This window comes from Melospiza melodia, chromosome 11, assembly GCF_035770615.1.
Source record: "Melospiza melodia melodia isolate bMelMel2 chromosome 11, bMelMel2.pri, whole genome shotgun sequence".
Taxonomy (NCBI): domain Eukaryota; kingdom Metazoa; phylum Chordata; class Aves; order Passeriformes; family Passerellidae; genus Melospiza; species Melospiza melodia.
The window spans coordinates 30,503,115-30,526,995 of NC_086204.1; the positions used below are offsets into that span (position 1 = coordinate 30,503,115).

The 23,881-nt window shown below is 53.4% G+C and overlaps 3 protein-coding genes across 4 annotated transcripts in view; 2 read left to right on the plus strand and 1 right to left on the minus strand.

Annotated features, from left to right (window-relative positions):
* Positions 1-18,434, plus strand: part of SGIP1 (SH3GL interacting endocytic adaptor 1) — a 52,760-nt gene extending 34,326 nt beyond the window's left edge. The window contains exons 16-23 of the mRNA XM_063166291.1: positions 2,465-2,524; positions 7,978-8,089; positions 9,178-9,333; positions 10,202-10,334; positions 10,665-10,867; positions 11,589-11,653; positions 12,112-12,276; positions 13,837-18,434. Coding sequence (XP_063022361.1) covers positions 2,465-2,524; positions 7,978-8,089; positions 9,178-9,333; positions 10,202-10,334; positions 10,665-10,867; positions 11,589-11,653; positions 12,112-12,276; positions 13,837-13,859 — 917 coding nt within the window. The 3' untranslated portion in view covers positions 13,860-18,434. The remainder of the gene's footprint in view (positions 1-2,464; positions 2,525-7,977; positions 8,090-9,177; positions 9,334-10,201; positions 10,335-10,664; positions 10,868-11,588; positions 11,654-12,111; positions 12,277-13,836) is intronic.
* A 1,200-nt stretch (positions 18,435-19,634) lies between these two features.
* Positions 19,635-21,236, plus strand: DYNLT5 (dynein light chain Tctex-type family member 5). 2 transcript variants are annotated; one of them, XM_063165190.1, is made up of 3 exons: positions 19,635-19,696; positions 19,777-19,901; positions 20,341-21,236. In XM_063165190.1, the coding sequence occupies exons 1-3, from the start codon at positions 19,660-19,662 to the stop codon at positions 20,542-20,544; spliced, it is 366 nt and encodes a 121-aa protein (XP_063021260.1). In that variant the 5' UTR covers positions 19,635-19,659; the 3' UTR covers positions 20,545-21,236. The 2 variants fall into 2 exon arrangements, with proteins under 2 accessions (XP_063021260.1, XP_063021259.1); XM_063165189.1 differs by having other exon boundaries at positions 19,664-19,901.
* A 69-nt stretch (positions 21,237-21,305) lies between these two features.
* INSL5 (insulin like 5) lies at positions 21,306-23,672 on the minus strand. Its single transcript, XM_063165191.1, has 2 exons — positions 23,510-23,672; positions 21,306-21,541 (listed from the first exon to the last, which is right to left on the minus strand). The coding sequence occupies exons 1-2, from the start codon at positions 23,670-23,672 to the stop codon at positions 21,306-21,308; spliced, it is 399 nt and encodes a 132-aa protein (XP_063021261.1).
* Positions 23,673-23,881: the final 209 nt, after the last annotated feature.

Sequence of the window (23,881 nt, forward strand, 5' to 3'; positions counted from 1 at the left end):
CAGGCGCTGGGTCCCCCCACGCCTTCCCCTCCATCCCCTCTGTCCCCTCCTGTCCCCTCCGTCCCTGCTGCCGGCGCTCCTCCTCCATCCCTGGCTGCCAGCCCCTGCCCCTCGCTTCCTGCGGCTCCATCTCCTCCAGGATCACCTCCCTCCCTTGTCTTTTCTCCCCCACCCTCTGGAAAAGCCGGGCCTGGCGGGAGTTCCCGTGCGCCCGGCCCTTTGTCACCGCTGTCACCACCCCCGTGACGGCGCTGTCCCTGCGGTGCCGCTGGCACCGAGCCCTCCCCGTGGCTTTGCTGGAGTCTCGCCTGCGTCTCCGTCCTGTGTCACCTCGCTCTCAGGTGTTGTAGGTGCCTGTCCCGGCTGTTGGTCACTGTCACAGCGCCTGGCTGGAACAAATGTCATGTCACCAGGACAGCGAGTCCTGAGCGTCCCCTGTGCCTCTGGCAATGCCGGGGGGCACGGTGGCCGCAGGGACACGGCGTCAGGGGAGGGGACAGCCAGGCTGAGCACAGGGACAGTCCCAGGGGCTGCGGGAGGCTGGGAAGGGCAATGGGAGCGAGCTGAGCTCTGCCACCCCAGCTCCCTCACGCTCTCCGTTTAGATTTCTTTTTTTGTCTCATATTTTTGGGATCAATAGCTGATGTTTGATGATTTAGTGACCTCCCTGTGCTGAGCAGAGGGGATGAGGTGCTGGGCTAGGAGGAGAAGCTGGGGTCCCACACCCTCCATGGAGATTTCCTTGGAGCAGAGCCAAAATCGGGGCTCTGGGGTCACCCCTGGCCAGGGAACTCCAAAGGGGGCAGCCAGGAGGGGCATCCCAGATTTTGTAGGTGTTGCACTTCCAGCTCCATGCAGAGATTATGCTGAGTGGGAAGGGACCCACAGGGATCAGTGATGCAACTCCTGTCCTGCACAGACACCGAACAGCCCCACCCTGGGCATCCCTGGCAGTGATGTCCAAATGTTCCTGGAGTTCTGGCAGCCTCGGGGCTGTGCCCATTCCCTGGGGAGCCTGGGCAGTGCCAGCACCCTCTGGATGAGGAACATTTTCTGCTGGCACCCAGCCTAAGTCTTGGGAAAAGCTGGATGGGGCACAGGCAGAGACAGACAGGGTTTGGGGTGTGCATTGGGAAAGCGTCTCCTTGTCCCCACTGAGGCCAGGGCGGGCACTGCTGCTGGGTGAGCATCCAGGGAAACCCACAGCAGAGGAGGGACACATTCCAATTCCCAAACAGGAAAAGCTGGGCCGGGAGGTGTGCAGGGATGGGCAGGTCTGGGATCAGGGACTGCTGCAGGTCCCGGGGGCCTGGGACACCTGGAGTCTGGCTCCAGCACATTCCCCGTGTCCCGTGCCCTGTGGCAAAGTCCCACGGAGTTTGTCCGGGAGCAGGGGCAGGGCTGCTCCATCCCCGTGTCCTCCGTGCTGCTCTGGTGTGCTTTCCTCGTTGGCTGCATGTCGGTCTGGACAATTCCTGGCACAGCAAGGAGCTCTGTGGTTCCCGTGTCGGTGCCCCACCGTCATCTCTGTCTCTGCGTTGATACAAGTGCGCTGCTTGGTTTCACTTGGGATCCGTGTTTTCATTCTTTTTGTGCTCTTTTTTTTCCTTTCCTTTCTTTTCTTTCTTCTTTTCTTTCTTTGTTTCCTTTGCGTTTCTTCTGCTTGTGTTATCAGAGGATGATGCTTTTATTGACAAACTGCCCGCGTTTGAGGGGCGCAGTGAAACGCCGGCAGGTACTGTACTAGCAGGGAATTGCCGAGAATTCCGCCCTCGGAGCGGCACCCACCGCTCGCAGCACCTTGCATGACAGTTTCTCAGTGACTCAAAGGACTCGGAGGTGGAAGGTTGGCACCTCCCGAATTCCAAAAGGTTCATTTAGCAGCTCCAAAAGCTGTTTGCCCCACGCCCCCCTCCGGCCCTCACATCCCGAGTTACGGCAGCGTGGTGGAGGCAGGGAGCTGGCTGTGCTGGGAAGGGAAGGCTCCAGCTAGGATCCGCTGCTCTGTGTGCGTGTGTCCGGTTCTCCGCAAGTGTCGTGTCCTGAGGTGCGAGAGCAAACAGCCACGTGTCACTGTCCCTGAGTGTCACTGCGGGGCGGCGTGCGGAGCAGCATCCGCCGGGAATGCTGAGCAGCGCCGGCCCCGCTCCGCGCAGGCGGAACCCGGAGCGCATGAGCCGATAAACCTCTTCTACCGCGGCCACAAAAAGCGAGAGCACCCCTGCGAACCGCTCGCCCGGCGGGCAGAACGACTCTTCCATCTGGGCTTCCATAGCTTTGCTTCCCGCTTTCTGTCCCCAGCCGGCGGCCGCTGTCACGCCCCTGTCCCTGCACGTGTGACCGCCCTGCAGCGCCTCGCCCCTCCCCGTAGCGACATTAATGACCTGCTCTGTGACTCACACTGTGTCCTTCTCTCTCCCTCTCCTTAACCTTTCCCATCCCGCTTCAACTCCTGGCCATACAGAGAATGAACAGCCTTCCCTCGTTTGGTTTGACAGAGGAAAGTTTTATTTGACTTTCGAAGGTAAGTAGTGCAAAGCACAGCCGGTAACCGCTCGCTCCCCTCGCTCTCTCGCTCCCGGGGTTCCCTTCCAAGGCTCCATCCAATCCAGCTTTCCGGGCTCCATCCAACCCAGCTTTCCGTGCGGAATGCTATGGCTACTTAGATGACATCGCCAGTCCGACCGGAATCGGTTTGATTTGATTTGGTTTGTGCCATTTGTCCCGCTGATCTCTTTTTCTTTTTTGCCTCGTTGATTTCATTTTCAAAAAGAAAAAAAAAAAAAATCCGACCCAAGCAAACCAAAAGCCCAAAGGAACATTGCGGATATTCCCAGATGGAGGTGAAAACCAGGGAGCGGAGCCGCTTGCGCTGCCGAGGAAGCCGACCCTGCCAGGCAGGGCTGTCCCCGCCGGCTCCCGGAGCTGCTGCGGGCAATTCCAGCCCCGAGGAGCCGCTGCCCCTGCGCTGCTCCGGGCAATTCCAGCCCCGAGGAGCCGCTGCCCCTGCGCTGCTCCGGGCAATTCCCACCCCGAGGAGCCGCTGCCCCTGCGCTCCCCCGGGCAATTCCAGCCCGAGGAGCCGCTGCCCCTGCGCTGCTCCCGTCCCGCTGTGGGCACGAAGGGCTCCGGGGTGCGCTGGCACTGCCAGCACCGCCCGAGCCGGGCCAGGCTGTGCTGCTGGGTGCTCGGCTGCAGCTGCCGGAGGTTTTGGGCTCCCTCGTGGATGAGGGGCGCTGGGGAGGGGAAAACCTCGGTTTGGGGCCGATGGCACCTTCTCCGAGCAGTGTCACATCCCAGAGAGGACATTCCCCCAGGCTTTGGGGGCAGCCTCATCCCACAGGCACGGAGCCAACGTTTCCTTTTAACAGCAGAAGGAGAGGAGGGGGTTTGCCTGCAGCGGGGAGGGATGCCCGCAAATCCCAGGGAAGCACCTGGGAGCTGCTGTGCTGCCTGCAAAGGAGGGGCCTGGGGTGGCACTGCCTGGCTGGGGAGCTCAGGAATGGCCCAGGATGGCAGGGCCTGGCTGGGGATGGAAGGAGTGACCCAGGATGGCAGTGCCTGGCTGGGGAGCACAGGAATGGCCCAGGATGGCAGGGCCTGGCTGAGGAATGGCTCAGGTTGGCACTGCCTGGCTGGGGAATGGCCCAGGATGGCAATGAATGGCTGGGGATGGCCCAGGATGGCACTGCCTGGCATGGACTCCTTGGGCTCCTAGAGCAAACCCATCCTGGTGACAGTGATGGCTGAGCAGCAGCAGAAGGCAGGGATCAAGGTGGTGACCAGGGGGTTTAGGTCCTTCCTTTCCCTCTTTTTCCAAGGTCCCCTCTCTGACAATTCCCACTTTGATGTCCCTACTCCGATGGCATCTCCCTGTTTAGACTCAGGACGGGTCATGCAGGAGCTGCTTCCTCCTGGTGCTCGGGGCAGTTTTGCAGTTTCCAGCCAAAATCCCTGCTTGGATTTCCTTTCTCAGGGGCTTGTTGGGAGCTCTGGGAAGAGCTGAGGACAGCAGGGACAGCGTTATCCCTCAGCAGGAACATTCCAGCTCCACATTCCCCTTGCTCCATGCTTCCCCCCTGCCTCTTGCTCAGTCCAGCACCAGCCCTGCTCACCTGGGGCTTTTCCTGTGCCTTGGAATCTTAACCTTGTACTGGAACTCTTGGGCTTGGTTCTGGTGGTGTGGATGGTCTGGAGCTGGGCTGGGATTATCCTGGGAATGCAGGAGTGTGGCACTGCCCCAGGATCATTCCACAGCCCAGCAAGGAGCTGTCTCACTTCTGCATGATGGATTTCCTCATTGAGCTCTAAATGTTTAAACCCAACTTGAAAATTAAAAAAGATAAACTTCATGTACAGGGAAGTGAGAGGAGATCTGCTGAGTTTGGTGTCTGGAACTCAGGGCATGGAATGCCAGAAGGGAAATTATGGTTTCTTTTGGGATTTGGGTTTGATTCTGGTTTTTTTGTGGGTTTTTTTGTGGCAAGATCCACATGCTTGATGAACGTGAGACAGTTTTTCCCTGTGTGGAAGGAGATGTGGTGATGCTCTCATATTCTGGGATCCCTGACTACTCCACAGCTGCATTTTCCACGTTTTGTAGGGAAAAATAAGGCAAATTAAGCTGGTCTGCTGCTTATGGCTGGATTCAAAGATCCATAAAGTGGATTTATTTTTTTCTCTGTTATTATCAGGTCATTTGTGCAAATGAAATGTTTATAAAAATGACTTTTGAAGCAGGAGCTGAAAGGCAGGTTTGGGGTGGGGCTGTGCCACAGCAACTGCTTTTGTCTCTCAGGTTTCTGGACAATAATTGCAATGCTTGTAATAGTTTTTACTTTTATTTTTTTAGTGAAAACATGAGCGTAAAAATTAATTTATTCCCTGAAGCCATGAAGAGAAGGATTTATGGATTCATGAGGGAAGAGTGGAGGGAACCAAGAACCCCAATTCCACCCACATGACCTTCAGACCATTAGAAATGAGGAGGTTTTGTTGTTGTTCAGATGGACTCACACTCCCACATCCCAGCTGAGCCTGGGGATCCAGGAGATCTCCCTGGTTATTCCTGACTTTTCATCCTGGAGAATCAAAGATGCAGAGGGACAGAGGGAAAAGGAGAGATGAAAGATGAGGAGAAGAGTGAGGTGCTGTGGCAGACCCCAAGCCACATTCCATGGCCTGGTGCGGGGTCCAGGCAGCGCCCAGCTGGAATTTGTGCATTTGGGGAGTGCATTCTGCAAGGAATGATGATTCCATTGCCAAGCCCTTTCTTGTGCCTTCCCTAGGAGCCAAGCCTGAGGCTCCTCTGCTGGTTGGCACCTCCTCCACAGCCAGACTTTGTGGGTGTTTTTGGATCCCATCTGGGGAGGGCACAGCTCAAGTGCTGTGTCCAGTTCTGGCCCCTCAGTTTGGGAAGGATATTGGGACACTGGAGCTCATCCAGAGGGGGCAACGAGGCTGGAGAGGGGCTGGAGCACAAACCCTGTGAGGAAGCCCTGAGGGAGCTGGGGGGGCTCAGCCTGCAGAAAAGGAGGCTCAGGGCTGCCCCCATCACTCTCACAGCTCCTGGAAGGTGCCTGTGCTCACCTGGGGCTGGGCTCTGACACAGCCAGAGCACACAGCCTCGAGCTGCACCAAGGGAAATACAGGCTGGAGAGCAGGAAAAGCTTTTCACAGAAAGGTGATAAAGCTCTGGAATGGCTGCCCGGGGAGGTGGTGCAGTCCCCATCCCTGGGGGTGTTTAACAAAGCCTGGATGTGGCACTGGGTGCCAGGGGTGAGTTGGGGTGCTGGGGCTGGGTTGGACTCGATGGTCTTGCAGGTCTCTTCCAACCCAGTCATTCTGTGATTCTGTGAATCTGTGAATTTCCAGGTGGATGCAGTGGGAATGTCCCACTGCCAGGGTATTGGCTGTGTTTGATGCTCTGAGGGGTCATTGCTGTGGGTGGGCAGCAAGGATTTGCTCCCAGTGGTGTCTTTGGGAAGCATTTTTAGAAAATGTTGTCCTGTGTGTCCCCTCAGTCCTGGAGTTTTGGGGTGTGGTGTCCCGTGGTTTTGGGGACCATGCCCTCATCTGGAACTGTCTGTTCTTCAGTGGGAATTCCAGCAGGGAATCCCTGATGGACATCCTGGGCTGTGGGCTCAGGGCAGGAGGCTCTGGGCTCGTTAGGACAATGAATGTGTGGCTGTGGGTCTGTATGTGCGGGTGAGGTGTTCCAGGAACAGCAGGACCCACTCCCTGAGCACCCCCATCACGGCTGCAGCTGCAATCCCTCATTCCCCTGATTCCCCCGGGGGTGCCACCGACAGGGACACGTGTGGCTGCATCAGTGTTTGGCACTTTTAGGCTGCATTAGGCACTGCAAGGGAAAATCCCTCATCTGAGCCTCCAGGAAAGAGCACTTAGGATTTATCCATTAACGTGGGTGCCTCGGGGAGGTGTGAGGGTTCCTCCCCGCTGGTGGAAACCATCATTTCTCCCATTAATGTCCCCAAACTCAAAGTGTCATTGAAGTGACAGAAGTGCTTCTCCCAGGGGATGTTGCAAATCCCAATTTCCTGCTCCCAAACCCCTGTTTATCCCCAGGGGCAGCAGCAGAGGAAGAAGGGAAGGGACCATTTCTGAGGATGGCCCAAGCAGAAGAGCTCACCAGGAACGTGACACGTTTTGCTCAGCTTTGCTTCCCCCTTATCCTCTGCCTGTGCTGCCCTTCCCAGGGCTGGTGTGGAATTCCTGTGGCTTTGGAGTTCCCACAGCTTTGGCTGGAGCTGGCAGGTGCTCGTGTGCTCTGAGCAAACTCTGGGCTGGGTCTGTCCCCCTTTCCACCCGCCTGGCCGGATGGTGATGGACTATGGGGGGATAAGCTGCCCCTCTGGAGTCCTTTGCTGCTCCTTTTTAGCAGATTTGGGGCAAAATAATCCTCGTGCTTCACCTGGTGTACACGATTTAAAAAAGGTTTCAAAATGGTGCATTGCAGGAAATGGATGAGGCTGAAGGGCAGGAGTGACCTCTCCAGGATTTTTTGGGTGTCTGTGGGATCAACACCCAGACATCTGGGCTGATCTTTGGATACTTTCTGTGGGGAAGAGGTGTGGGCTTGGCTGTGCCAACCCCTTGGTGGTGGGCACAGGACTTGTGGTCCCTCAGAGGGTTTCCAGCACACCTGGAGCTCCTGAGGAGCACTTGCGGTGATGAATTCATCCTCAAATGTCTTTTGGAAACAACAATTCCTGGCCAGCAAATGGAAACCTGTGTGTGATCCTGCAGGGCTGAGTTATTTAGAGCCTGGCAAGTGTCCAAGGATGCACAGCAACACCAAGGCAAGCTTTTCCCCTTTCCCAAATCACAGAGTCCTAGAATGGTTTGGTTTGGAAAGAACCTTGAATCTCAGCTCGTTCCAACTTCCACTATCCCAGGTGGCTCCTGTCCAAGCTGGCCTTGGACACTCCCAGGGATCCAGGGGCAGCCACAGTTTCTCTGCACAAGCTGTGCCAGTGCCTCTGTTTTTCCAGGTTTCTGATGATTTGCAGATTTCCCGTCGGGCACTGAGGGTTTCGTGGAGCGAGCGGGGTGTGGAGGATGCTCCAGGCATCCACAGGGCAGGAGAGCAGAGCAGAGCAGAGTGTGCTGGGGATGGCAGGAGCCCCCTCAGCTCGGGGGGACACTGCCAGCACCCCGATCCCCAGGGTGACACAATGAACCCCCCAGCCCCTCGTTGTGGGCCCCAAAAAGCGACTGCAAAAACTGTCATGCAAAGCCTGCCGTGAGGCAGCCCCGCATGCCGCTCCCGCCTGGCCTCCTCCATCCTTTTCTTTGCTTGCTTTCGGCAGCGGGGCGGGGGCAGAGCCATTTCCCAAACGTTTCAAAGCCTCATCCGAAGCCTGGGGGGTTCTGGTGGTTCTCTGCCCACGGAGTCAGGCTGGGGGCACGGCGTGGTGCCCGCAGGTGCCAAGGGGGCTCTTTGCTCTGTTGCAGGCTCGTCACGGGGCCCCAGCCCCCTGACCATGGGGGCACAGGACACCCTGCCCGTGGCCGCCGCCTTCACCGAAACCGTCAACGCGTACTTCAAAGGGGCTGACCCCAACAAGTAGGTGCCGACCCCCGCGGTGTCCCTGATGTGGGGGCGTGAGGGGTTTGTCAGGGATGAGGAGGGGACTGAGGCCTTCCTCTGGCTTTGGTCCAGGGGGTTTTCCACATGCCTTCTGTCCCAGCTGGGCAGCCAGAGACTGATGCCTTGTGCAGGCTGCCCCAGAGCAGAGTCACAGAATCAAGCAGGGATTTATTCACAGCATCTCCTCCATGGATCCACCTTGGGCAGCACCAGAGCCCAGCCAGGGCTGCACCCAAGATGAACCAAAATGGCCCCAAAATGCACGGCCGGGCACGGGCTCTGTCCCTGGGATCAGCTCTGCTCCATTTGCACCTTGCAGTTCATTGTCCCATCCCAGCTTTAGCCCAGGCAGTCCCACCCTGCTTGTTTTTCTCTCTCCAGCCCACGGGGTTTGTGCTCCTGGGCTGAGATTTGGATCATTTGTCCTTGGTGCCCAGCTGGAGCAGGAATTGTTTTGTCTCCCTGCTCTGTGCACAGAGCTCACCATCCCCTGTGTGAGGCCCAGACCCACACACTAAAGCAGCACAGAGTGTGAAAATAGAAAAGCCAAACCTGAGGCATCAGGACAGGTGATGTGGCCTGGGGTGTCCAGGGGCAGGACACTGCTGTGGTGCCCCATATAAAAATGTTCCTGCTGTGAGAAAGGGAGGTGAGGACTTTGTGTGAGAATCTCAGAGAGCAGCACAGGAAGGGTGGCAGGGCGGCTGCAGCCTTCCCCTCCCGTGCCTGGCCAAAACAGGATGGCATTCAACAGAAACTGGGAGAGTTTCCCCACCTATATTTTAAGACCCTCTAATAGATAAAACCCAAAAGGGAAGACCTAAGACAAAATAATTTCACTGAAATACTGAATGACAGCAAAAATAAGAAGCTCAGACAGGGTTCCTTTAAGAAGATCCCTGTCAGCCCTTGTGCTGTTTCTGCTCTCTCTGAGGCCCCCAGGGGCTCAGATGTGTCGGGTGGGAAGGGGGCAATGTCCCCACAGCATCCATGGTGCAGCCCCCCCCGCTGCTGCCTGTTGAGCCCCCTTTGCTCCCCCTGGCTCTGTGTGCCGGGCGCTGCAGGTGCATCGTGAAGATCACGGGGGAGATGGTGCTGTCCTTCCCGGCGGGCATCACCCGACACTTTGCCAACAACCCCGCCCCGGCCGTGCTCACCTTCCGCGTGCTCAACTTCAACCGGCTGGAGCACGTCCTGCCAAACCCCCAGCTGCTCTGCTGGTAAGCATTCCCCAGCAGCGTCCCAGGGAGGGCGGCATTCCGGGAAAACAGGGAGCTTGCAGAAATGCACGGCCTGAAGTTCTTCCTTGGAGAGGCGCTGGTTGTGGGAGTGAAACTCTCAAACGCTCAAACGCCTGATGAAATCCCAGAATGGTTTGGGTTGATAGGTCATCAGGATTATCCTGGTATCAGGGTTATGCCATGGCAGGGACACCTTCCACTGTCCCAGGCTGCTCCAGCCCCAGTGTCCAGCCTGGCCTTGGGCACTGCCAGGGATCCAGGGGCAGCCACAGCAAATCTGGGAATCCTATCCCAGGGTCTGCCCACCCTGCCAGGAAACAATTCCTAATTCCCAATCTCCCATCCATTCCTGCCGTCTGGCAGTGGGAGCCATTCCCTGTGTGCTGTCCCTCCATCCCTGTCCCCAGCCCCTCTGCAGCTCTCCTGGAGCCCCTTCAGGCCCTGCCAGGGGCTCTGGGCTCTCCCTGGATCCTTCTCCTCTCCAGGTGAGCAACCCCAGGTGTCCCAGCCTGGCTCCAGAGGGGCTCCAGCCCTGCAGCAGCTCCATGGGTTCCTCTGGGCTCTCTCCAGCAGCTCCAGGTGCTGCTGATGTTGTCCCCAGGGCTGGGGCGGCTCTGCAGGTGGGGCCTCGCCTGGGAGGGGCAGAGGGGAAGAATCCCCCCTGGGGGGATCAGCCCAGCACTGGGGGGCTCTGAATCCCAGTGCAGATGGATCAGGAGAAGCCAGAGCTGGGTGGGAGGGAGCCAATGTTCCTCTGGAGGTGGGATTCAGTGCAGACCTGTGCTGTGTAGAACAGCCCTGTCCTGCCCAGGCAGGTTATCCAAAGGGTTCCTTCTCCTCTGTGCAGTGACAGCGTGCAGAGTGACTCCAACTCCAAGGAGTTCTGGGTCAACATGCCAAATCTGATGACTCACCTAAAGAAGGTATCGGAACAGAAACCTCAAGCCACCTATTACAATGTGGATATGCTCAAATACCAGGTAGGGGTTTTTTTGTGAGATAAAACCGTGCCAAACAAAATTTAAAAATAGAAGTATGCTGATTATGGCTGTAAAAAATGGTAAATGTAAAATAAAAAATGGTAATGTAAAAAATGGTGTTTCCCTAGTGCAGAGTGGAGCTAATGTGAGGTGGGGGCTTGCTGTCCCACTGTCCCTTCTGTGTGGCACTGGGTTGTCTGACTTTAAGCCCAGTACAGAATTCAGGGGGAATTCAAGGTGTTGCCTCCAAATGCGATGTCCGCGTCTGTAAAATGGGATTTCTCCCTTCAGCCCTACGGAAACTAAATGTTTTTTCTGTCATTTTGGAAGGTGTCTGCCCAGGGTATTCAGTCTACTCCATTAAACCTTGCAGTGAGCTGGCGGTGTGACCCTGCAAGCACTGACCTGCGCATCGACTACAAATACAATACAGAGGCAATGACCACGCCTGTAGCTCTAAACAACGTCCAGTTCCTCGTCCCCGTCGACGGAGGAGTAACCAAACTGCAAGCTGTGCTTCCTCCTGCAGTCTGGTAGGGATTGCTCCTCCTGTCCCTGCCCAGAATCCCCATCCTGCTGCAGGGGGTCTGCGGGTGGGAGCTGGGGACACGCTGGGGACCCAAACCTGCCCTCCTCTTGTAGGAGGAAAGGTTTAACCAGACTCCAATTCCCTTTCTCTTGCCATTCCCACAGGAAAATGGTCAGGGATGAAGGGACATGTGCAGACAGCAGAGCATCAGCCCTTATTTTGTGTTTTGGCTGCTTTACCCAGGGTTTAGAGGGATGAACAGACAGGCCCTGGCACAGGGTGCCCAGAGCAGCTGTGGCTGCCCCTGGATCCCTGGCAGTGCCCAAGGCCAGGCTGGACACTGGGAGGTGTCCCTGTCGTGGCAGGGGTGGCACTGGATAAGTTTTAAGGTCCCTTCCAACCCAAGCAGTCTGGAATTCTGGGATTCATGGAAGGATGTGTGGCTGTCGCTGCCGTAGGCACTGGCACGTTTCCATGTCTCTTGCTCACCTGCAATCCTCATAACAATCATACAAATATTTTGTTTGGAAAAGCCTTCTATCAAGTCCAACCATGACTTGAACTTTCACTTGCTGTGAAACCCAAATCCAAGCTCTCAGAACTGATGCTCCAGAGAGCAGCACCAGAGTAGTTCCCCACCCCACCACCAGCCTTGAGCAAAATTCAAATTACTCCTTGGCAATTCCTTGATTCCTACAGAAATGCTCTTCTCCATGTGTTTGCAGGAATGCTGAACAGCAAAGGATATTGTGGAAGATCCCTGATATCTCCCAGAAGTCAGAAAATGGAGGTAATCCTGCAAATATGCACGTCATTATCTCGGGATCCTTCAGGAAGGCACGGACCCACTGAGGGTGCCGGCACACGAGCCCAGGGGCTTGCTGGGGACAATTTTGGAGCTCAAAAAGCAGGGCTGTGTGCCACCAGCGCTGCTTTGCCAGCCACCTTGGCATCCCGAGGGGCATTCACACACCGGGCTGGGATGTGGTGGGGTGCCAAGTCCTCGGCTCCGCTCTGAGGGAGGCTGAGGCCCGCTGGGTGATTGCTGTGTCCCACGGGAGGTTTTCCAGGTGGAAAGCTGCTCCTAGCGCTGGGGTGTGTGAGCAGCCGAATGCTGCTGGGTGGGTGAGGGGGTTCGGCTGTGCCCGCCCGGGTGATGCTGCGGCTGGGCTGGCGCTGTGCCCGTGCCCCGTCCGTGCCGGGATGCTCCGAGCGCCCTCACCGGGGTCTGTCCGGTTTCCATCGCAGGTGTGGGGTCGCTGCTGGCGCGGTTCCAGCTGTCCGAGGGGCCGAGCTCGCCCGCCCCGCTGGCCGTGCAGTTCACCAGCGAGGGCAGCACCCTGTCCAGCTGCGACATCGAGCTGGTGGGCGCCGGCTACCGCTTCTCCCTCATCAAGAAGAGGTTTGCGGCAGGTGAGTGTCCCCGCAGCTCCCCCTGGCCGTGCCGAGCGGCTGGGAGCGCTGGTGCTGTGTGTCTGTACGCTACAGCTCGGGCAGGGGGGACAGACGGACAGACTGCGTGAAATAAATCCTGCTGACACCCGCCAGCCAGCCTGGGGTTCCATGGCTCATGCCTGCTCCTGCAGGAAAGGCAAGGGCTGGCATCTCCAGGGCATCTCCAGGAAGAGCTTTTGCCCCCTTGCTGCAGAGAATAACCAGGATTTTTCCTTGTGTTCATAACTGTAGAGAATAACAAGGATTTTTCCTCGTACTCATGGCTGTAGAGAATAACGAAGAGTTTTCCTTGTGCTCATGGCTGTAGAGAGTAATGAGGATTTTTCCTCATTGCTGCAGATAATAACGAGGATTTTTCCTCATGGCTGTAGAGAATAATGAGGATTTTTCCTCATGGGTGCAGAAAATAACGAGGATTTTTCCTCATTGCTGCAGGAAATCATGAGGATTTTTCCTCATTGCTGCAGAGAATAACGAGGATTTTTCCTTGTGTTCGTAACTGTAGAGAATAACAAGGATTTTTCCTCATTGCTGCAGAGAATAACGGGGGTTTTTCCTCATGGTTACAGAGAATATCGAGGATTTTTCCTCATGGTTGCAGAGAAAAACGAGGATTTTTCCTCATTGCTGCAGAGAACAACGGGGGTTTTTCCTCATGGTTGCAGAGAATAACAAGGATTTTTCCTCATGGTTGCAGAGTATAACGAGGATTTTTCCTCGTGGCTGCAGAGAATAACGAGGATTTTTCCTCATTGCTGCAGAAGGGTTTTTCCTCATGGTTACATAGAATATCAAGGATTTTTCCTCATGGTTGCAGAGAAAAACGAGGATTTTTCCTCATTGCTGCAGAGAACAACGGGGGTTTTTCCTCATGGTTGCAGAAAATAACGAGGATTTTTCCTCATGGTTGCAGAGAAAAACGAGGATTTTTCCTCATTGCTGCAGAGAATAACGGGGGTTTTTCCTCATGGTTACAGAGAATATCGAGGATTTTTCCTCATGGTTGCAGAGAAAAACGAGGATTTTTCCTCATTGCTGCAGAGAACAACGGGGCTTTTCCTCATGGTTGCAGAGAATAACAAGGATTTTTCCTCATGGTTGCAGAGTATAACGAGGATTTTTCCTCGTGGCTGCAGAGAATAACGAGGATTTTTCCTCATTGCTGCAGAAGGGTTTTTCCTCATGGTTACAGAGAATATCAAGGATTTTTCCTCATGGTTGCAGAGAAAAACGAGGATTTTTCCTCATTGCTGCAGAGAACAACGGGGGTTTTTCCTCATGGTTGCAGAAAATAACGAGGATTTTTCCTCATGGTTGCAGAGAAAAACGAGGATTTTTCCTCATTGCTGCAGAAGGGTTTTTCCTCGTGGTTACAGAGAATATCGAGGATTTTTCCTCATGGTTGCAGAGTATAATGAGGATTTTCCCGTGGGCAGGAAGGGCTGGTGGAGGTGGGCAAGAACTCCTGGGAATCAGGGCTGCTCCCTCCCCCCAGCTGATTTCTGATCCCGTTTCTAGGTAAATATTTGGCGGATAACTGATGGAAGCTTATGCAAGTCCATGGAAAATACTATGGAAAATACCCAAGGACTGCTGTGCGTGGAACGGGTTTTAATTACAGTTTAAGGATAAATGAACTGAATCCTGCACTCGGGACATTTCTGTTGGAAGTGTCGACAACTTTCAGCATTTTTTTTCCTTGGAAAACACCGTCTTGACCAGTCCTCCAGTATTTACTTCTAGATGTAACATTGTTAATGGTTTTAAAATGTAATTATTGTATTTGTAAATTGTACTCATTCCAGTAAGGCTGTATTTTGGCAGTTAGACACTTGAGTTTTAGCATTTTACCATTCATGAAATGGATGTAATTTAAACTGTGGTATATAAATCTAATAGTAGTACTGTTGAATGGCACAATGCTTACAGAGGTAGATTGCATTTTGTCAATATATACAATTTAAATACGATACTGGTAGCTGTTATGAAGGGGGTGCCTCATCAAAAGAGAGTTCAGTAGGGCCCACAGACTGATTTAATTTTCCTTCAGTCCTTCGTACGTCTCACAGCAATCAATAAAAACCTTCAGGTTTAGCTGGTTTAACTGCAGAAAGATATTCTTGGAAAGGTGGAGGTTCCTAGGACAGTCTCCCAGGAAGGAAATCTCACTTCTGCAAGGAGTATTGACTCCCAATTTCCAGCTCTGTGTTCTCTTACAGCTGCAGATTCCCTGTTGGAATCCCAGCAGCTCTTCCCAGCCCCGTGCCCAGGTATTTTACAGGGATACAGATGAGGAAAGAAGCAGCAAAGAGGCTGGGTGGTCCCTCTGAGCTCCCAGCACTGGCACAAAATGTCTCTGTTGGGATCAAGGATGTGTTTTCCGAGCTTCCTCCAGACATTCAGTTGTGTTTTTACGTTGCTTTGCTGGCTTTTTCCTGCCTTTGCCCCCCATTTTTGAAAGCTCTACGGGTTTAGAAAATGCTTTAAAGGATTGCAGCCGCACCTGCTTCTCTGTTTTAGCACTGAGGCAGGGAAATGTGTATGGAAAAACACTGGGAAAGGATTCCCCAGGGAGCAGGAGCAGCGTGGGGGCTGTTGGGAGCAGCCAGGGCAGGAGCCCAGCTGGCCAGCACTGGGAGCAGCTGGGAAGAAGAGAAATGGGAAAACACATGGAAGTGCTGAACTGGAGAATGGGGCACAAAACATTATCCCTCTGTGTTTTCCCTGTCCCGCTGTGAGAGTGCTGCTCATTCCTGTGGATCTCAGTCTCATCCCACTCCTGGCAGCACGGTGAGAGCGTTGGTGGCATTCATGTGCTGCAGCCGGGCTTGTGAAACAGGAGAATTTGGCAATTTTGGGAACAAAAATGAAGGAACCTGTGTGAAATTAAACACAGACGCGCAGAGGAGCATCCATGAATGGGGTGCTGGGACTTTGGGAATGTGTAAGGTGACAAAAAGTGCTGGTTTTCCAGGTGTTGCCAGGGTTAGAGTGGTGAATTTACACTGGAAAACAGCCTGGGCATGTTGGAAGTGCTTGCTCATGGAGCAGTTTGATGAAGGAAAGCAGAGATCTGTGCCCATCGTGAGAGAAAAGAAGGAAATGTGGGAATATTTCAGGTGTGAGGTGGCTCCCAGGCTGAGATTTGGGGGGTGAACTCTGTGTGTGAATTGACAGAAGGCAGCAGCAGGAAAGGAAAAGCACAATTTGCTCCTGCAGCTTCCCACATCCTCACAGATTTTGGGAGTGCACTCCCCAGTGTCCCACTCCGTGAATGGTTTTCCCCCTGAACTGGAAATTTGTATAAAGTGTGCAGCTCACCCCTTTCTGACACAGAAATATAGGGGCAAACCCTAAGAATCAGGTTTATGGTGTGTACAATTGCTCCAAACCCACCCTTCCAAAAGAGATCTATGGCATAGACCTGAAAAAAAATGGATTTATAATGTAAATATTACCAGAGCATAGAGATTTTACTTTATATTTCATTTGAAAGACAAGGTGTTTACATTAGCATTGGGTTTTTGAGTGCTTTTGAAACAGAAAAACCCATAACCCAAAGCTCCCAAGCTCACCCTGTTTGAGCTGGTGAACAAGGCAGAGGTCGGTCACTTTGTGGGGACGCAGCCCTCACAAAGGCCTGGAGAGAGAGATGGGAACAGCCTGGGACATTTTGTCCTATTTCTGGACATGTGGGATGTGCCAGCACTGCCAGCCCCACAGGGACACAGCTCTAGGCACTGGCAGGTGACACCAGCCCTGTGACACTGGGACCAAAAGCAGCGATTTGGGACAGGTTTTTCCACACTGCTCTCGCCAGTTTTTGGCACAGGGTTTGCTCAGAGTGCCCTGGGGTTTGTTGGGAGCTTGGTGAGAGCAGCTGGCTCCAGAGAGGGACCTGTAGTGCTCAGGGCATTCAAGCTCTGCAGGCTTCACCTCGGCTTTTAGGAAGGAAAATCTGTGAATGCATGCACAGAGAGGCTTCAGCTCCATTCCTTCCGTGGACATCTCCCTTTACACTGTCCTCAGCAGCTTCTCCCAAAGGAATTTTCCCCTGGGAATTTGGCAGCCCACACCTGCAGAGTCAAGGTCCCACTGGCAGAGCAGGAGTTTTTCCCCATGGATACCTTCAGACTTGGAATCTTACATGGTAGAAGCAGGAACTCTTTTTTTACCACCTTTCTGCTGTTTGTTGCAAACAGTCACAATTCTCAGCCAGCTCATGGTGCTCCTCAAAGGAGACCTTTCAGAGCAGTTTCCTGCTTTAACAGTATTCTCAATAACTCTGAAATCTCTCAATAGTAGTAAAAAATACCAGATACTGAGCTTTTCACTTGGTGTCTGCATTTGTTCTTAAATATCACTGCCCTGTTTACATCTTCTTGGTTTTGTCGTCATTCAGTATTCCAGTGAAATTAATTTGTCTTCACTCTGCTCTTTCAGGTTTTATCTGTCATTTTTTAAAACATAAGTGAGAAAAACCTGCAAGTTTCCATTGGAATGCCCTCCCTTTTTAGCCAGGCAGAGCGGGGATGGAAAGGGAAGGTACAGCCCCCCTGCCACCCTTCCTGTGCTGCTCTCTGAGATCCCTCCAGCAGGAGCATCCTAAATAAAAAGGGTCACCACCTCTTTCTCCCAGCAGAAGCATTTTTCAATGGCTGGAGTGCACTGAAAAGGTGACAGATTTTTAATTTACCTAAGAGAGAGTCAAACATTTTTCCCTACCCTTTTGTGGTTTTTATGTGAAAACATCTTGGTTAAAACCCCTAATTTTGAAGCTAGTCGTGACCAAAATATGTAATGTCATCCTGTTGCACTTTCCAGGTTAGAAATTACTGTCTCAAAGATTTCATTTCATAGCCAGAATTCTTCTGTTCCTCTTTTCCTCACGATTTCTCAAGGAAATGAATCCGTGTAGAGCCAGGGAGGTTTTATGATAATCAGGATTATTCCAATCAGGATTTTAACTCTTCTTTCACTGCAAGGCAAGGAAAAGATTTGCAGGAACCTGCCCTGCTCCTGCCTGGCTTCCCTTGTCCCTTTGGGAGGGATGATGGTGCTGGCAGTGGTTCTTGGAACATGAATTGATGGTGGGATGCTCTTCAAAGGCCTGGGGACAAGCAGGATGTGGTGGAACACACCAGATCCCAGGGAGGCTTTGGGAATGCCCTGTTCATCCATTAGAAATCCAGGTTTTCTGGGACAGTGGGAATGGCTGTGGGTGTGCTGCCCCCATGTTGGGTTCCTCATCCATGCAGGAAGGGGTTTCTCACTCCAAACATTGTAAGGTTGATGAAATCCCCTGGATGCTTGGGTGACATGAAACAAACAGAAATGTGGCATGGTCTGAGCCAGGATCTGGGTTGGGATGTGCCAGGAAGCTCCCAGGGCTGGTGGGAGGAGAGCCCAGGGTGTGGGACAGCCCCACTGTGACACCCCAGCAGTGAATCAGATATCCCCAGGTATCACCCTGGACCACTTAATGAACTCCCTCGTGTATAAAATGTTTATAAATATTTGTGGATGAAGATACACAGGTCTATTTTTAAGATTTAAGTTAAATAAGTTAATGAATGGCTGGCCTTTTCTGCCTGAACGTGCAATGAGATATAATATACCTTTAGTCTACGATGGCCTAGGTACTGCTTAGTCTGTGATGAAAACTTTGCTGCTTTCCTACTGTTCTCAGAGAAAAAAAAAAACAAACAACCTATAAAAGACGTACAGGTTTGTTGCACAGGGACTACTGCAGCGAAGCTTTGTATTTGACCACTGGTAATATGAATGTGTTGTATTGACTTGTTGAAGATAATCATGAAACAACATATTTTAAATGTTACTTGCCTTATAGATTAGAGTACGACTATGTGGATATCATTTTTGTAAATACTGTTTTTTATAAATGTCTCTCCTCCATCCTCCCCGTCACCAATTTCACCGACTCTCAAATATGCAATTATTTACCATGCAGAGCGTTGTGACAAAGAAATCCCCACGTCAGAACAAAGTTTATTCATCCTATACATAAGAACCACATGAAATACCCAACTGAGTTGCAATTTAAATGTGATTATTATTATTTTTTTTCCTTGAAAATAAACAAAAAAAGTAAAACATTTCTTTTTCTGAGCTGGTTTTGCTACCACATGCATGAGCACCCAGAGGAGCAGGCAGAGGGATTGAAGGCTGACCCAAAAAAGGGTCCCTGTCCCAAAAACTGTCATTACTGCTGGAGTTATGTGCAGTGTCCCAGCATGGGGACAGGTCGAGGGTGGCATGTGGGGACACACGAGGATCCACAGGGACTGTGGGGATGGATGGAGCTTGAGAAAATGGGGCTGTGGGGGCATGAGGGATGTGGGGTTGGGGGAACTGTGGAGGTCATTGTGTCACTTCAGGGCTGTGAGGACATGAGGGATGTGGAGTTGGGGGGACCTGTGGAGGCCATGGGGACACTTCAGGGCTGCGGGGACATGAGGGATTGGGGTTGGAGGACCTGTGGAGGTCATTGTGTCACCTCAGGGCTGTGGGGACACAGGGGTTTGTGAGGATCCACAGGGATCACGGGAATCTGTGTGGGCTATAGGGCCCCATGGGTACCATAGGGGACCCACATTTTGGGGGGCTGTGGGAAGCCGTGGGGGCCTGAGGAGGTCACAGGGACCCTCAGGAGCCTTGAGAACATAAAGGCCATGTGGGGACATTTGGAGGCCATGGGGCCACACAGAATCTTTAGGTTTATGTGGGGACATTTGGGAGCTGTGGGGACATGTGGAAGTTATGGGACCATGTAGGGACCTGTGGAAGCCGTGGGGACAGAGAGGGATCTGGAGAAGCTCTAGGGATACATGGGAGCCATGGGAACCATGGGGACTGTAAAGGAATCCAGAGACCTGTGGAAAACATGGGGACATGCAGGAGCCATGGGAACCTCTGGGGACTGTAGGGACACACAGGAAGCTGTGGGACACCAGGGACTGCAGGAATGTGGAAGCCACGGGACGCACAGAGAGCGGTGGGGACCCGTGGGAGCTGTGAGGGCTGTGGGGACACACAGAGACCGCTGGAAACTATGGGAGCCAGGGGAGCCGCAGGAACTCACAGCCGTGAGGGTGGGAATGGCGGGGCCAGGAACGTGGGGGGACGAGGCGGGGAACGGGAATACGGAGGCGGCGAACGGGAATACCAAGGGACGAAGGCCGGGAACGCGCGTAAATGGAGGCGGCGAACGGGAATGTGGGGGGGATGTAGGCCGGGAACACGGAGGGTGGAGTCGGAGAACGGGAACGCGGCGGGCGGGCCCCGCTCCCGGCGCCGCCTCCCCTCACGCAGCTGAGGGCGATGGAGGGCGGTGAATGCCCCGCCGAGCCCGGCTCAGGTGCGTGTTGATTGCCCCGCTAAAACCCAACCCTCCGGCGCTGCGATTGTGCCTTCCTAAACTCGGGCTTTGCCTCGCAGGACCTGCCCGGCGCTTCCCGGTGGCGGCGGTGGAGGAGATCCTGAGGGATGTGCTGGGGAGCGCCCTGAGGGAGCGGCGCTACGAGCCGGGGCCGTGCCTGGAGGCGGCCAAGGACATCGCCGAGGTGCGGCCGGGACGGGACACTTGTGCCTCCATGGGTGCCCCAAATGTCCCCCAAAATGCCGGATAAAGTGTAAGATAAAGGCTGGAGGCGGTGTTGAGATGCCAACAGGGGTTGCTCAGAGGACAGTGCAGACATATACGAGTTAGTTAATGGATTTACAGGCTGGTTTAGGTGGGGAGGGACCTTAAAGCTCATCCAGCCTCAGGGACACCTCCTACTGTCCCAGGCTACTCCCAGCCCCAGTGTCCAGCCTGGCCTTGGGCACTGCCAGGGATCCAGGGGCAGCCACGGCTGCTCTGGGCACCAGTGCCAGGGAACAATTCCTAATTCCCAATATCCCATCCATCCCTCTGGTAGTTCAATACCATTCCCCCTTGCCCTGCTGTAAATCCATCCCCGTATTTGAAGATATATGAACTGATTCTGTTTTTCCCCGCAGGTCATTAAGGCGCGGGTCAAGGCGCTGGCGGTGCCCAGGTACAAGATCGTGGTGGTGGCACACATTGGGCAGCTGGGTGGGCAGAGCCTGCAGATCAGCAGCAGGTGCCTCTGGGATCCCAAGAGCGACACCTTTTCCTCCTACGTGTTCAAGAACACCTCGCTGTTTGCTGTGGCAAATGTCTATGGTGTGTATTTTGAGTAGGGAGGTAGTAGAGTTTAGCAGCAGGAGAAATTAATGTTCAGCCTAACTCTTCCTGGCTCTGTTGAAAATATCTTGAGGGACCAAGGTACTCTCACCTGCTTTGAAATGTGAGCCTGTGGGTGAGTGGAATAAGGGTCTTTCCCGGGGTTTTCTCTGGGAAGTGGCTTTCTATGGCACAGTTTTGCAGCTCATTGCTGCTTTCAGAACTTGCTCTGTAGGGGAAATATTTTTAGAATATTGCCTGTAAGTAATGTTTTCCCTGTTCTCCTTCAGGAAACATTACTGGAAGTATTTGGATTAGGGAATAAACCATGGGTTTTGCCTGCCCACTTTTGGGGCTGGTACTGATGGTCCTGAGTCTCTCCTGGTGCAGCCATTCCCCACCCAGGTGGGGTCTGGCTCACCTCGCTCTGAATCTGAAACCAGACTTTTTGCTACCCCTATTTCCCAGCTGAAACCTGCTGTTAGGTTTTCCTGAGTCAGAGAACAAACCTATCACAAGCTGCTTATTTTATTACATTTTAGGTGCAAAGCTGATACCAGAACAGTAGTTAGTTGGGAAGAAACATTTCATGTACTCATGACTAAACGTTTAACTCTAACCCACTGTAAACACTGTGAAATGCAGACAACCTGAAGCTGGTGTGCACTGTGACATTTTAACACCCAAAAACTACAATTAAAGAACACAACTGAAAGGACTGTGGTTTCTGTCATGATTATTTTAATCCCTGGAAGCTGTGACTCCGAGCTGCTGCCTTTCAGCACAGGGAGCTGATCTCTGTCCTGGTGCAGCCCTCGTTGCAGCAGGATGTGGCCAGCAGCTTGGCTGCCTCACGCTTGCTGAGCACAGGAACTCTGCTGGTGTTTTGCAAGTCTTGCTCAGCTTTGACGTCCTGGGGTTCCTCTCTGTGGATTCCCAGCCTCAGCTCTGGGTGTGGTGAGGAGTCAGCATCACCCTCGTCCTCGTGTGGGAAGTGCTGGGGGTTTTCACTCTCTGGCGCAGGAAAATGAGAAGTTAAAAGTCGTGGGAAGATGAGTAATTTATGCTTTTTATCTTTACTAGAAAGACAGACCAAGCTACAGCCAGGGAGCTGAGTGTTCCCCTCTGATAAGAGCACCACATCACGGACTCCTCACTGTGAGGAATAATCTGTGATCAACGTGGTAAAACTGAGGAGTTCAGGGATTTATGTTGAAAAGTGTCCTGTGGTGCCTTGAGTCTTACACTAATACATTGCTTCTCCAGGAAAAACTGTGATTTGGTGTGTCAGAGGCTCTTGACCAGCACATTAAGCTGGACCTGGGGGGTTCCTGAATTGCAGGTGTTGCATTAAGGCATCAGCTAGCCCAGAGTTCTGGTGTTCCCACAGAAATTACAGCCCAGCTGCAGCTGAAGTACCTCAGTACAGCTGGGTCTTGTGCAGTCTGTAAAGGTGTAGTAGCTCTCAATTTTTAAAACCAAGGCTCTTCAACAGATTCAACAGATTTTGGGGAGGGAGTTGCCCATGCTACCACTTTTGTATTTGCTTAAAGCTGTTGCTACAAGAGACTTTTCCAAAAATGGAGATGTAGGAAGTGTAGAAAGCCTCTGTTGCTGTCACCTTCCTCCATTATTTTCTTGTTCCCTATTTGTTTTGATCAGAGTACACATGTCTAGCTGTGCGTGTAATGGTTGAATTTTCTGACCATCAAATCAAAATTTTCTGAGTATCAAGAAATGTGCTAGTAAGTATAAATATACACAAAAGCATGTGAATGTGCTTAAATTGCAGAGCAGACATTCAACATGCTTTAATTACAACGTTTTATAAAGTTTCTGGTTTCTAGTGGGGAAAATGGAGACCACAGCAAGACACTTGCACGAGCAAAATTTGTCACTGAAATGCGATGGCAGATTTTCAGTGATAGCCTTGCCTTGGATCCTGTTCCTCCGGTGAGCTTGGAAAGTCTTGGTCTGAATTGTTTTTCTTTAGCAAAACAGCCCATGTGAAGGTGCTTAAATTGCAGAGCAGATATTCAACATGCTTTAATTGCAAAGCTTCGGGTTTCTAGTGGGGAGAGTGAAAACCACAGCAAGACATTCGCACTGCCTTCAGTGAAACTCGTCACTGACAAGAGATGGCAGGTTTTCAGTGATAGCCTTGCCTTGGATCTCATTCCTCAGGTGAGCTTAGGAAGTCTTAGAAGTCTGAATTATTTTTCTTTAGCAAAGCAGCCCAGGAAGCTGAGCCAGACAAGCTGCAACGAGAGGGAGCAGAGCACAGCCTGTGCTGGGGGGTTGGAGCTGCAGGGATTGAGGGGAGCAGGGGATGTGCTGCTCCCCAGCCCCTGGGATGCCCTGGCATGGGTAGAAGCAGGCAGGGCAGCCCCCTGGGATGCCCTGGGATGCCCTGGGATGGGTACAAGCAGGCAGGGCAGCCCCTGGGATGCCCTGGGATGGGTACAAGCAGGCAGGGATGCCCTGGGATGCCCTGGGATGGGTACAAGCAGGCAGGGATGCCCTAGGATGCCCTGGGATGGGTACAAGCAGGCAGGGCAGCCCCTTGGGATGCCCTGGGATGGGTACAAGCAGGCAGGGCAGCCCCCTGGGATGCCCTGGGATGGGTACAAGCAGGCAGGGATGCCCTAGGATGCCCTGGCATGGGTACAAGCAGGCAGGGCAGCCCCCTGGGATGCCCTGGGATGGGTACAAGCAGGCAGGGCAGCCCCTGGGATGCCCTGGGATGGGTACAAGCAGGCAGGGCAGCCCCTGGGATGCTCTGGGATGGGTACAAGCAGGCAGGGCAGCCCCCTGGGATGCTCTGGGATGGGTACAAGCAGGCAGGGCAGCCCCCTGGGATGCTCTGGGATGGGTACAAGCAGGCAGGGCAGCCCCCTGGGATGCCCTGGCATGGGTACAAGCAGGCAGGGATGCCCTGGCATGGGTACAAGCAGGCAGCCCGGGTGCCATGGCTGTACTCACCCCGCAGATCGCGGTCCCTTCTCCAGCGCGAGCCGCCGCAGGTGAACACCACGGCTCTGATGAAGTCTCTCCCACAGAGCCTCACCTTGCTCCCTTCCCCTGCCCCTTCCCGTGCCAGGAGCAGGAGAGCGAGGCAGCCCAGAGCCAGCAGCGTGCCCCTCATGCTGGCAACGTGGTGCTTCCCAGCTGGGTGTGGGGAATTCTGCTGGAGCCTTCCCATTTATACCGACGGTCCGTCCACTCCACTGGGTAGCAGCTCACTCTGAGGGTGGCAATGTTTGCTGAAAACAAATAAACTGCTTGTTTCTGGTCATGGTTGAAGTGCTTTGGGATCTCAGTCAGGGATGAAAGATTTCTGTACGTAGCTGCTTT